The sequence below is a fragment of the Notamacropus eugenii genome, chromosome 5, assembly GCF_028372415.1.
Source record: "Notamacropus eugenii isolate mMacEug1 chromosome 5, mMacEug1.pri_v2, whole genome shotgun sequence".
NCBI classification, from domain to species: Eukaryota; Metazoa; Chordata; class Mammalia; order Diprotodontia; family Macropodidae; genus Notamacropus; species Notamacropus eugenii.
The window spans coordinates 230,964,043-230,977,655 of NC_092876.1; the positions used below are offsets into that span (position 1 = coordinate 230,964,043).

General features: G+C 41.5%; 1 protein-coding gene across 1 annotated transcript in view; it reads right to left on the reverse strand.

Moving 5' to 3' along the window:
* The window catches only part of FASTKD1 (FAST kinase domains 1), a 44,516-nt gene that overhangs the window by 3,238 nt on the left and 27,665 nt on the right, over nt 1–13,613 (reverse strand). The window contains exons 10-12 of the mRNA XM_072612244.1: nt 10,956–11,084; nt 10,064–10,195; nt 3,186–3,299 (exon numbers count right to left, since the gene is read on the reverse strand). Of these exons, the coding sequence (XP_072468345.1) occupies nt 3,186–3,299; nt 10,064–10,195; nt 10,956–11,084 (375 nt within the window). The remainder of the gene's footprint in view (nt 1–3,185; nt 3,300–10,063; nt 10,196–10,955; nt 11,085–13,613) is intronic.

Sequence of the window (13,613 nt, forward strand, 5' to 3'; positions counted from 1 at the left end):
CTACCTTTTTGTACATGTCTCTTTTTAAAAATTTTCTTTATGACTTTTGTTTTTACCTCACATTTATATCCAAATATATTCCTCCCTCACCCCCTAACAAGCCACTTCTCGTAACAAAGATTTTAAAAGAAGTTAACCAACACAAAGACTATTTTTGACAGTGCATATTCAATGTTCTATCCCAATGATGCCCCATCTCTGTAATGAAAAGAATGAGGTAAATTTTCTCAATTCTTTTCCAAGGCCAAACTTTATTATTATTTTGATAAAAATAAGAGACCATAAAAGATGAATAACTACATTATTTATTTGTCTTTTAAAAAACTGTTAGTTTATGAGTTCCCTGTATATTCACATCAGTCTCTTTAGACAATTTCTCCATTTCCTCTTCCTTAAAATTATTAGAAAAAGTAGTCTACATTCACTGCCTCTCCTTTCTCACTACCTCCAAGGGATCCTCAAACCTTTGCAATCATCAGGCCTCCAGTCCTAATTTAACTAGGACATATGAAGGAAGAAGTGAGAGAGGAACTTCAGAGATCAAGTTGTCCCCACACTGTGGAGGATCCTGAATGCTAAGCTAAGAAGGCTGGACTTTATTCAGCAGGGACACTTTGGGACTGAAACTGCTGTTTTTTTAAAACTTTGAACTGTATACAGATTATCAAATCCAGTTGCCTGTCCTTCAGTCTTCAAGCATGGTCCCCTCCTCTTCCTCTCCCCCTTGATTTCTCTGCAAAAAGACCCTGAAAAATGTCTCCTTTTTACCCTCTTATCCCTTGGTAGGATTAGTGACACTATTTCATATTTCTTCTCCCTGAACAGACAAGGAAACATAGTTCTCCCCTCCACTTAATATAAAGTTTGGGGATGAGTGCCTGCACCGTCAGATGTGGCAATACTATTGGGTGGTTTAAATATTTAATATCTTTGATACAAAAGAGTGTCATGTTCACTATGAATTTGAAAATGAGTATGATCCAAAAAACAAAGGCTATCAATAAACTCTTTTCTTCAAGTATTAAAACCTCCCATACCCCCAATTTCTCCTCTCACATCTCTGGGCTCCTACCTCTCTGTCCCCTCTTCCTCCTCTCAGCTCCTAAATATGACCAAGGATATGTGCTTGGTCCTTTTCTCAATCTACATTTTCTTCTCTGGCAACCTCATCCATTCCCCAAAACACATCACCACCCCCAGGCTTCCCCAAGCTTCAGACTCACACTTTCAGTTCCTATAGATATTATTCCCTGTATGTTCCACCAAAAATGGGTTAAGTACTATATAAATATACATATACACAAGTTTGTATAAAGAAATACACACACACAGTACTGTTCTAAGTGTAGTCATGGAATATAGAAAGCATGAATGTTGGGGACAGGGGCTGGAGCTGTGATTTTGTCAATAGGGGGAATTACCGGATGAAAGAAAAAACTTGCTCTACTAATGCAGGTCAGCAATTACCATGCAACTTAGGAGCTTTCTTTTTTTTAAGAGGCAATTAGGGTTAAGTGGCTTACCCAGGGTCACACAGCTGTTAAGTGTCTCAGACGATTTGAACTCAGGTCCGCCTGCCTACTCCAGAGCCAGTGTTCCCACTGTGCCACCTGGCTGTCCCTACCTTAGAGTCTTAACAGGTGCCTAAAGCAGAGCTTCTTAAACTGTGAGTCATGAAAAACTGGGCAACAGTAAAAAGTTTTGGAATGCGCAATGACCTAAAATTAATTAAAAATCAAACAGGTAATGAGTCCGAGGTGCTTTTGGCAGCACTTGCCAGTGTTGCATCGAGCAACTTCACTACAGCATTGGTTCTGAACACAAAGCATGCACACTCTGCACTATGCAAGCCTTCTAGCCACTCAACATTGCATGAGTGGAAAAAGTTTAAGAAGCCCTGCCTAAAGCACTGAGAATGCTCTCAGTAATCTGCCCAAGGTCATGCAGTCAGTGTATGGTGAAGGCAAGACTGGAACCCAAGCTTTCCTGGTTCCAAGGCCAGCTCTCTGTCCACTTATGCTATGCACCCTCTCTAGTACACACAGTATTATTCACATTTTACAGATGAGGAAGACTGAGAGGCAGAAGGGTTAAAGTGACTTGTCTGCCATCATACAATCAATAAGAAAGAGCTAGTCAGGATTGGAGCTGGAATTTGAATTCAGGTTCCTAGCCTCTTATGTCCTGTTTTCTTTCCACTAGTACCTCCAAGTTGACACATTTGAAACTAAACTTATTATTTGTACACTGTCCCCCCAACCCACTCCTCTTTCTGACTTTATGTCTTATCAGTTGACTTAGTCACCTGTGTTCAAAATCTCCAAATTCTCTTTGACTCCTTCAAAATCCACATGCAAAAAACCTCCAAGTGCTGTCATTTCTATCTTGGCAATGTCTCTTCCATTTGTTCTCTCTTTACCATTCCCAGTGCTACCTGGCCACCACTTTCATTCAGGGCCCCACTAGATCTCAGCTGGACTTCTTCAATAGCTTCCTGACCAATGTCACTCCTGCCTCCAAGCTCTTTTCACTCCAATTCATCCTAAACACTGAAGTCAAATTTTCCTAATGCATATCTGACTATGTCCCTCCCCAACTCCTAAATATTTCCAAAGGTCCCGAACTGCCTTGTAAATAAAAGTCCAGTCTGCTTAGCCTAGCACTCAAGACCCTCTACAATCTGGAGACAACATGACCTTGGAAGTTCCTTTCTCACTTCTTCCCTTCATATGTGCTGGTTAAACTGGGCTCCTTTGCCATTATTCAAACATGTGTCCATAATATCTTTATCCTGCCATTTGTGAAGGTTGGAAAGCATTACTAGCCATCATACAAAGCCCAGGTCCAATGCTGAAGGATGCTTCCCTTCACCTCTCTGCTTCCTCTAAACTCTCAAAGCACATGGTATCTTTCTCTACCCAAAACACAGTTACTCGTGTGAACATCTTATTTCCTCTAAGTGACTATCAACCTCTTCAAGACTGAGGCCATAACTCAAACATCTTCATTAATCCCCTAAAGACTTAACCCTGTGCTTCAGTCAGCGTATAGGGGATAAATAGATAAATAAATATATGAATGCTTAAAGTTAAAAAAAAAAAGCTCTTCGTGTTTCTTTTCCATATTCTAATACAAATGAAATGATTTTTACATTATTTTGATCTTGTTAACTTTTAATGACTTACCCACTATGTATCCATAAGGTGTGAGAACTGATGGTTTTGCACAATTAGGTCCTCCTAAGATTTCTCCCAACATTTTATAAACCTGGTGTTGTACTGCACTGATGTTGTCATTAACTAAAAGAAAACAAAAATGACTTTGTTCAAAGACAGCTTTATTAACCTCAGAATAAAAATTATCTTCAACAGTTCTTCCACAGAACAGAAAAAATTTTTGACTGTTTCGATGAGCCTAAACATAAGGACAGTAACTTCTCATAAGAACAGAAACTTCTCACATTTGTTTGAGAGATCAAACTAAAAACCAGTCTGTACACCATTTCTGAGATCTGGCTAAACCAGCATGCCTCCCCATCTAAGCACAGAAATAGTGGAATGGGGGTGAAAGAGCTGCCCATTTTCAGACAAAACAGACAATCTTTTCTGTTCTTCTTTGTACAATGGCATGTTCATATTTTCTGATGTTCAGTAAGTTCATAATAAAAAAGGTAAATTGTAAGATCAAAGTAAGACAAATTGGAGCCTCATTATAACCTTATTTGCTATAGTAAGAAATTTCATTTTAAGAGACTTCCATCTTGGGTTCTATTTAATTACTAAAAGGTAAATCAGTCTTACCTATAAGTCTTATTTTGGGCCACTGGCTTCAAGGATACTACTCTCAATAGTCTCAAGTGAATTCTTAAGTCTTATATAACTTCCACAGTAATACTGACATAATTATCTCCTCAATTATCTGAGACTCGGATAATATCATGGTCTTCTTTGGCAACTAAGGAAAAACACAATCTTGCGAGTAGATGCAGCTGGCTGAATGGGGACCCAGCTAGCCAGGGTAACTTACCTCCTCCTCTTCTGTCTGCCTCCCCCTCTCATTCCTTCTCCTCTCCAAAGAATGATAAATTTGGATGGCCAAAAGATGCCCAGCTGACTTGGGTTTTACTGGCCCCTTTCCTTCCCTTTCTCCTGTTCTGTCCTGTCCTATCCTCTCCCAAAACCTTAAACCTACTGCACTCTCAAACTGGGACCCCAATGGCCCCTGCCTAAGGGCTCCTCTTGATCCTCCTGGCTTTAGAGTGATTATCAATAGTAACTGTTGCTGCCTCCCTCCCAGCCTGTCTTTCTTTATCTTGGCCTCATTAAAAGGACCATGCCCTGGTTACTTCTTAAACAGGCCTATTCAGTGAATGGGAGTTGCCTCACCCTAAATGAGTACCTGCAAAGACCTTAGCCTAAAGGGCCCAAGGTCTCCCACTGCATCCTGGGTCATCTCCAGTCATCCTGATGAATATCTGGTCACTGGATTCAGATGGCTCTGGAGGAGAAGTGAGGCTGGTGACCTGCACAGCCCTCCCTCACTCAAAACAAAGTTAAGTGGAAGTCATGTCATCATTTCTCTGATGACATGGTCTTCTTTGGCAATGAAGGATGAACACAATATCTCTTTAAGAAATTCAAGGCTACAAAACTATACATACCCTTTGACCCAGCAATACTACTACTTGGTCAGTATCCCAAAGAAGTAAAAAACAAAAAGGAAAAGGACCTATATTTACAAAAATATTTACAGCAGCTCTTTTAGTGGTGGCAAAGATTTGGAAATTATGGGGATGCCCATCAATTGAGAAATATCTGAACAAATTGTGGTATATGATTGTGATGGAATACTATTGTGCTTGGTTGGTTGCTGTCCTTCATCTTTGAAGAGGACCAAAATGACATCACCATGATAAAGTGAAATCTCAGTGTGTCCGACTGTGACTGATCAGACCAATACAAGCTCAGAACTCTCCACCACAGGTTGGGCACTGATAGTCCGTATGAATATTTGGGGTGGATATCCCAAATCTGTAGATCCTGTGTTTACTTTGTGCTATCTCAATTTTGCTTTGCTCAAGAGCACAGCACCCTTTCTGAAGCGGGCACGCCATGCTGAGTGGTCCTGTGCCAGTGTCTCCCATGTTGCACAGTCAAATCCAAAGTTCTTGAGAGAGACCTTGAGAGTGTCCTTGTATAATTTCTTCTGGCCATCATATGATCACCTGCCCCATGTGAGTTTTCCATAAAATAGTCTTTTTGGCAAGCATACATTTTGCATTCAAACAACGTGGCCGGCCCATTGGAGTTGCGCTCTCTGAAGCATAGTTTGAATACTTGGCAGTTCAGTTCGGGCAAGGACCTCAGTGTCTGGTACCTTATTCTGCCAGGTGATCCTCAGAATCTTCCTAAGACAGTTCAAATGGAAGCAATTCAGTTCCTTGGAATGGTGCTGGTAGACTATCCATGTTTCACAAGCATATAACAATGAGGTCAGCACAACACCTCTGTAGACCTTCAGTTTGGTAGTCAGTCAAATACCTCTTCTTTCCCAACTTTTCTTCTGAGCCTCCCAAACACTGAGCTAGTTGGCAATGCATGCATCAACCTCATTGTCAATGTACATCCTTGAAAAGTACACTACCAGGGTAAGTGAAATTATCCACAGCATTCAAAACTTCTCCATTTGTTGTAAGTGATGGTTCCACATATGGATAGTGTGGTGGTGGCTGAAGGAGCACCTGTATTTTCTTGGTGTTAATCATTAGGCCAAAATTAGCACAGGCAGCAAAGAATTGATCCATACTTTGTTGCATCTCAGCTTCAGAGGCTGCACTGAGTGAACAATCATCTGCAAACAGAAAATCGTGTACCAACACTCCCTCCACTTTGGTCTTGGCTTGTAGCCTTTTCAAACTGAAGAACTTACCATCAGTTTGGTAGTTGACCTTGATGCCATGTTCATCTTCATTGAAAGCATTTGTCAACATAATGAAAACATCATGCTAAAAAGCATGAGAGCAAGCACACAGCCCTGTTTCACTCCATTGGTGACTGGGAAAACACAAGAGTATTGTCCTAATGGACAGAACTCGAGCAAACATGCCATTATGAAACTGACATACAATATTGATGAACTTCTCTGGGCAACCAAATTTTGACATAATTTTCCATAAGCCCTCATGACTAACAGTGTCAAAGGCCTTGGTCAGATCTACAAATGTTGTGTACAGACCTCTGTTCTATTCCTAGCATTTCTCCTGGAGTTGTTGAGCAGCAAATACCATATCAACTGTTCCTCAGCCCTTTCTGAAGCCACACTGGCTCTCAGGCATATGACCATCTTCCAGGTGAAGAATCAGCCTATTAAGGAGGACTCTAGCAAGAACTTTGACAGTAATGACTAAGAGATCCCTCTGTGATTGTCACAGGACAATCTATTCCCTTTACCCTTATAGCAATGGACAATGGAGGCATCCTTGAACTCCTGGGGGATAACCACCTCTTGCCATATAACCTGGAACATTTCAGTCAGCTTTTGTATGAGCAATGGTCCCCCTACCTTGTAAATCTCAGCTGGAATAGAATCAGCACTGCTAGGGTTGGAAGCTCAATTCCAGGTGGACAGTCTCGGGCGGGTAAAGGTGGGAACTTCTAAATCTTAGAGTTCTCACGAGACCTCCCAGGAAACGGCTGGGAATCGAGGTGAACCGAGCTATCTCGTGTATTTCCGCCTCTTCCTGTGAGAAACGTGATGGGAGAGAGCTCTCCCCGCCCTCGAGATTGTCCCGGATCTGGGCACACTATTGTTATCTAACAGCACGGTATTCAGATGCAAACTATGCTGCTGGAGAGTTTAGGTAGGATCAGGAAAGCCTGAAAGCTCTCTTGGGCGGAGGGGCACGGAGCGGTGAGGACAACAAGGCTCCGCTTTTCCTCTCTGCTCTCTCCCCTCCCCCTCTCTCCCCGCTTATACTTCTACTTCCAATCTCTTATTGTAAGATCTTTGCCTCCTTGGGAGATCTTTCTCTTTCCCTCCTAAGGAAGAACTCCCCTGCACTTGTAACTAGACCCTGAAATAAAACTCAACCCTTGTTCGACTCTGGAATGTCCTTTCTCTCATACGAGCATCTGGTTTGGCCAACCGAAGACCTCGGGATAGAGGTAAGGGAAGACTCGGGTAGCCCACAGGCCTCTAGGCCTGGCACAGCACCAGGTGCTTTGCCACATGAAAGGAGCCTAACGGCCCTCAAAACCTCTTCCTCAGTTAGAAGTTCAGCAAAGGAGGGATTGACTTCAACCTGAGGTAAACAGTCATGGCCTCTGCATTGATTGATGGTGGTCTGTTGAAAACACTATGGAAGTGTTCAGTCCATCTCTCTAGGATCATATCCTTATCACTAATCAATGTGGCTCCATCAGCACTGAGTAATTGTGATGCACCATAGCTTTTTGGTCCATAAATAGCTTTCAGGGAATCATAAAAGTGCTTCAGATTGTTACTATCAACATAAAATTGAATTTCATCTGCCTTCTTACTGAGCCAGGAATCCTGCATCTCTCTAAGGTTTGCTTGTCCTTTGCTTTTGATGGAATTAAATGCTGCCTTCTTAAGGTGGATGAACTATCCTGCTGGTAAATCCTGTGAAGTTCTCATTTTTCATTTTCATTTTCTGAATTTCCCCATCATTTTCATCAAACCAATCTTGGTGTTTGTGAGTGTTCTGACCCAGATAAGCAAATGTAGTGCTATACACCAATTCTCTGAAAGCTGCCCATTTCTTTTCTGCTCTACTGTTGCCAACTGTGTGTTGGCTCAACTTTCCCTCCAAGTTAGCAACAAACTGTTCATGCTCAGAGAAAAACTCTAATTTGTTGACATTAATTCTTCTAGTAGTCACTTTACCTTGGGGGCAGCCCTTTTGATAAATGTGAATTTTTAGCTTGGAAAGGATAAGTCTATGATCAGTCCAGCACTTTGCACCACATATTGGCTTTGTCACTCACATCTTGTCTGTCTCTTCTCTTTACAGTCACATAGTCTATTTGATGCCATTGTCTGTTGCAAGGATGCATCCATGAAGTTTTATTGCATTTAGGTAAATGGAAGACAGTATTGGTGATGAGATCATGTTATGCACAAGTCTTCAGCAGTAAATGACCATTGCTCTTGCTGTTTCCAACTCCATTCCTCCCTAGAACTCCCTGCCAAATCTGGTATTCTGAATCTACTCTAGCATTAGTCACCCAGAATTATGAGCTTGTTCTCTTTTGGCACATTGATGATAAGGGTCTCTAGGTCTTCGTAAAATTTTACTTTGACTTCCTCAGGGTTTGTCATGGTGGAAGCATAGGCACTGATGATGGTGGCATGGCATTTTCCTACATGTGGCAATAGCACTGTCATGAGCCTGTCATTCACTTCTTTTGGCAGGCATATCAGTTTGCTGATTAGATTGCGAAACCTACACCAGCTTCACGGCACTCTCATTTACTGCGCCCAGCTGGACACACCTAGAAAAAGGTGTATCTAGCTCCACCTTCAGTAAGTTGGCCCTCACTTGCCAGCCTTGGATGGGCTGCTATTTGGATGCAATACCTGTTGAGTTCTCTTGCAACAAGAGCAATTCTTCTTTTAGGTCTACTGGATTTTGTGTTGTCTATTAGTGTGTGCACGTTCCCTGCACCAATGGTGAGCAGAATCATCTTTGCAGATGTTTTTGTACATGTTGTACATTTTTTTGTGTTTCAACTGCATAGTGGGATTCCCTGCCTGCCGCGGTAAACAGGCCAGCATTGAGTAAGCAGACAATGTTTAGGGCACCTTTTCTAGTCCCCTTCCTCACATGAGGAGGTGAGCAGTGTGATCCTCAAAAGGCTGCTCAGATACCCAGTGTGCTGCCGAGTCCCACTGATGCTTTCAGTGAGAAATGACCACATGGCCTGGGCCACCTGTGTGCAGCATGACTACACCTCCCAGTGCATCTGCACCTGCTGCTTCATCACTTGCTTGCTGCCACAGGGCTTTGAGCCATAACAGTAAAATGGTATGGGTGATGTCTTTTGATTCATGTGTAAATTAGATTTAAGCGAGGCAGAGTTGCAAAAAGTCATCAGCCTCACTCTTGCCTCCAGAGTCATCATAGTCCAGTGGCAGGATAGAGTCAAGATGGCTGGAGATGGTTCAGGATACAGTGGATGACCTTGGTGTCTTCGGTGTCTAATCAAGCTCTAAGTGCTCCACATCGCCTACTTCATCTGCCTTCATGGCCACTGGAACAAACTGTTCTCATCCACCCATTCCACCAGAAGAAGTCTTCACATGCTTGGGGTAGACACCCCCCTAACTCACTAATGGGTTTGAGAACCATTGGTTACCCTCAACCTGGTTTGGCCTGTCTGCTGAAATGGTTTACCGGGGTGTGGCCACTGTGCATGCTGCAGCTTCTTGGAGCCACAGGTGAGAGTTGAGTGGAACAGGTGGACACCAAAGTCATCACACCAAAGGTACTGATCCTCCCTCAACACACCCTACACACTTTTGTGCTATAAGAAATTACAATTAGGATGTTCTCAAAATAACCTGGAAATACTTACATGCACCCATGAGCAGAACCAGAAGAACACAGTAACAGCAATATTTTAACATGATCAACTGTGAATGACTTAGCTATTCTCAGCAATACAGTGATCCAAGATAATTACAAAGGATTTAGGATGAAAAATGCTATCCATCCTCCACAGAAAGCACTGATAGAGTCTGAATGCCAATCAAGGCATACTATGTTTCACTTTATTTTTCTTGTTCTTTTTCTCTGTTTTTTTTTCTCACAACATGATTAATAGTTGTGCATGACTGCACATGTATAACTCATATCAAATTGCTTGCCTCTCTCAAGGGAAGGAGAGACGGAGAGAATCTGGAACTCAATATTTTAAAAAATCAATGTTAAAAATTGTTTTTACATGTAATTTGGGAAAAAATGAAATACTAAATAAATAACAAAAAAGTTAAAAAATATATTTGAGTTGTAAAAACAAAGAAAAAAGAAAGAAGTCCAAACCTTTACTGTACTGCTGCTGACAATAATGGTCATGAAACCAAGGAATTTCAAATTCAGGACATTCCAAACAGACTGCTCTATTAAATTCCATGAGACGGCTGTGGGTTCTTGTATTTAAGAAAGCAGGTAAGTCTGAAATTTAAAATGCTAATTAGAATTAAAATCTAAACAGAGCAGCTCATACATTCTATTAACACAGACTCTCCCCCTTACCTAGAATGTACTCCCCACTTCCTAGAATCCCTAGTTTCCTTCAAAACTCAGTTCAAATACCTTCCACATGAGACCCTTCCTAACCCCAGATGCTGATGCCAATCCTGCCTCCCCCTCTAAAAATATTCTTACATTTATTTGGTTTATATTTATGTGTGTATATATGGTAGCTCCCCTAATAAAATGTAAACTTTTTAAGAACAGAAACCATTTTGTTTTTGTCTCTGAACTGCCAGTACCTGGGACAGGGCCTGGAATTTGGTAAAACCTTATTAAACATTTGATGACAAATCCACCATGTAAATGATACATTTTGTCATAATTTTCTAAGCAAAAAAAGTGAAAAAATGAAGCTCATTTTTATTACAATCTTGTATGTTGGCCTCTTTTCCCCCTCTTTTGAAGGGAGTGTCCTTCAGCAATGTACTCAATGTTGTATATAAACTATTGTTTGGCCACACAGCTAGCAAACGTCAAAGGCAGGATGCCTAAGTATCATTACACCTTGCTGCCTCTTGTATTACTTTAAATTACCATATAGTTAGAAGTGATTAGGACCTCCCACATGTCCTAACACCTTAAGTTATATTAAAAAAAATTTTTTTCAGTTCAGCTGGGGCTGGAGCTCTCTATATAAAAAATACACAATGGATTTTTGTTTAATGTTATAGATACTCACATCGAAGTTGTAAGTCCAATTTGGCTAGGAATTCGATGTTAAATATTGCCTTTATCAGATCTTCTGGAAAACACTCAGCAACAGCCAATGTAAAACCAAGAAACACCAAGAGATGAGGTTCAAAGACACCTGGAAAGAAGATAAGATTCTTAAAAGAAAACACTCATAAAAGTACCAGGATCCTCATTAAAAACGGTGCAGAGACCTGGATAACCCATAGATTTTTACACATAGGATGTTAAAATTAATTACCCAAGAGACCTTTGAAAGGAAAGTGTCACAAAAGGGCAGCCTAGGTAAATGTATGGGAAAAATATATAAATGAGGAGAGTGAGGAGGAGGTGGTACCACTGATGGGAGTGGGGAGGGGATACTGGGGAAGGTGGCACTTGGGAGAAGCTACTACACATGTTGCTCTGGTCACAGTAGCATTTATAGGACTTCCAGCACCAGCTAGTTGAACCACTTCTTTCCCTCTAAGCTGCCTCAGAGGCTGAGTCACTTATCAACAGCATAGGATCCAAGCAGCTATGCCCAGGGGCAGCTCTGATACACATGCACACACATATATGAGTATATATGTGGTATATGTGTATATACACACATATATGTATGTGTATGGCACAGAGGATAGAGTGTTGTTCCTGTAGTCAACAAGACTCATCTTCCTGAGTTCAAATGTGGCCCTGAGACACTTGCTAGCTGGGTGATCCTGGGCAAATCACTTAACCCTGTTTGCCTGTTTACTCATCTGTAAAACGGGCTGGAGAAGGAAATGGCAAACCACTACAGCGTCTCTGTCAAGAAAATCCTAAATGAGGTCCCAAAGAGTCAGACATGACTGAATCAAATGACCAACTATATGTCTGTGATGTATGTGGAGGTACAAAATGAGAAGACAGAGCTAAGTGACTCTTAAACACCCTCTAACTGGAAAGTTCTAGGTATCCAATACCCTCAGGTAGCAGCAATACAAAAAACAGTGATTACACATCTATTGAAATAAAACCAGTCCAGAAGAGTAAGGTAACAATTCCAAGCCCTCTTTTTCGTACAAGTCCAATCAAACTAAAAAAGAACTATTTGCTTTGATAATATACTTGTGATTTCCAGGAGAACGTAAACTCCTTGAGGAAAGAAGGATGCTTTCCATTTTCTCTTTGGGCCCACTCCCAGTGGCCAACTGAGTGGCTTGCACATATTAAGTACTTAATAAAAGCCTATTGAATTGAATCTCCTTGATATGACTGCTCCCTCCACTAACAGATCACTGTTCCTCTAGCTTTAGGAGTTGCTATGATAAAAAAGCATCATCTGACAGCTGCTTATTGGTGCCTCTTCAGCATTTAGATGGCAGACACACAACCTGTTACCCAACATCCTTCCAGCTAAATAAAATCTTACAGAGCTTATATTCTACTGAGTTTTTAAGACTGTGGGTCACCTCTCTGGTCATCTCCTGTCCATCCTCCATCAAGCGGGCAAAATTCCTTCCTAGAGAACATTTTTCTCACCAGTTTGACTCCTTGGACTTGGACTTTGCCATCATCATATTCCCAAGAAAACTTTTCATCAGTAAAATCATCATCCCTTCCAGATTTCATCAGCTTAAGTGCTGGCACCTCTTCAGGGCCTTCTGCCCCTCTGACTGAAGGGGTAGACCAGGTGTGCGAACTTCATGGAAGTTTGGATTCAGTTAAAGGGCCACACTTGAGGACCTAGAGGGCCACATGTGGCCTGGAGGCCATAGATTCCCCATCCCTGGGCTAGAGGAAAGGACAAAGAACCCCCAAAGTTTCTGTTTAAAGGCAGTTCAGAACTCCACCAGCTCTTCATTTCCCATCAGCTGCTCTCCTTGAATGAGAGTCCACCACGCCCTCCATCTGGGTACCACTTTCTCTCCCTCCCTCACAACTTTTTAGCTTGCTTCTGTGTGTCTCTGTTCCACTCCCACCGTCAGCCCCGATTGCAAGCTCCCTGGGAGCAGGGATTGTCTTTTTTTATTTTCTTATTTGCATCCCCAGCACTTGGCATAGTGTTTGGTAATAGCTGGTACTTAATAAATATTTACTGATTGGCACAGATTCAACCCTGCTCAATAATTCCAGTGGCTCCCTATTACCTCTAGAATCAAACAAAAACTCCTCTACCTGGTACTTCAAATCCTTCAAAATCTGGCTCCAACCTATGCCAGTCTTCTTATAAATCGCTTCCCCTTTACATCCTGCACCATCCAGACAGATGTTCAGATGTTCCTCAGAGGACAGGATGTCATCCCCTTGCTTGGAATGCCCTCTCTTCTCACTTCCACCTCTTAGAATACCTTGTTACCTTCAAAATTCAGCTGAAATGACCCCTTGTACATGAGACGTCTCCTGTTTCAATCAGCTGCTACTTCCCCCTCACACACACAAAGTTACCTTCTATTCATTTTATATACATGTTTTATAGACAGATAAAGATATGTGTGCATACACATACAAACACATATGCATGTATATGTGAACACATATATATGTATATATACACATACATACTTATATGTACATATAATGTTTCCCCAGCAGAATGTAAACTAAGAAAAGTAACTAAACCATCCAAACCCTATGGCCCAGCAATTCTACTCCTGAACATATAATCCAAGGAAGTAAAAAAAAC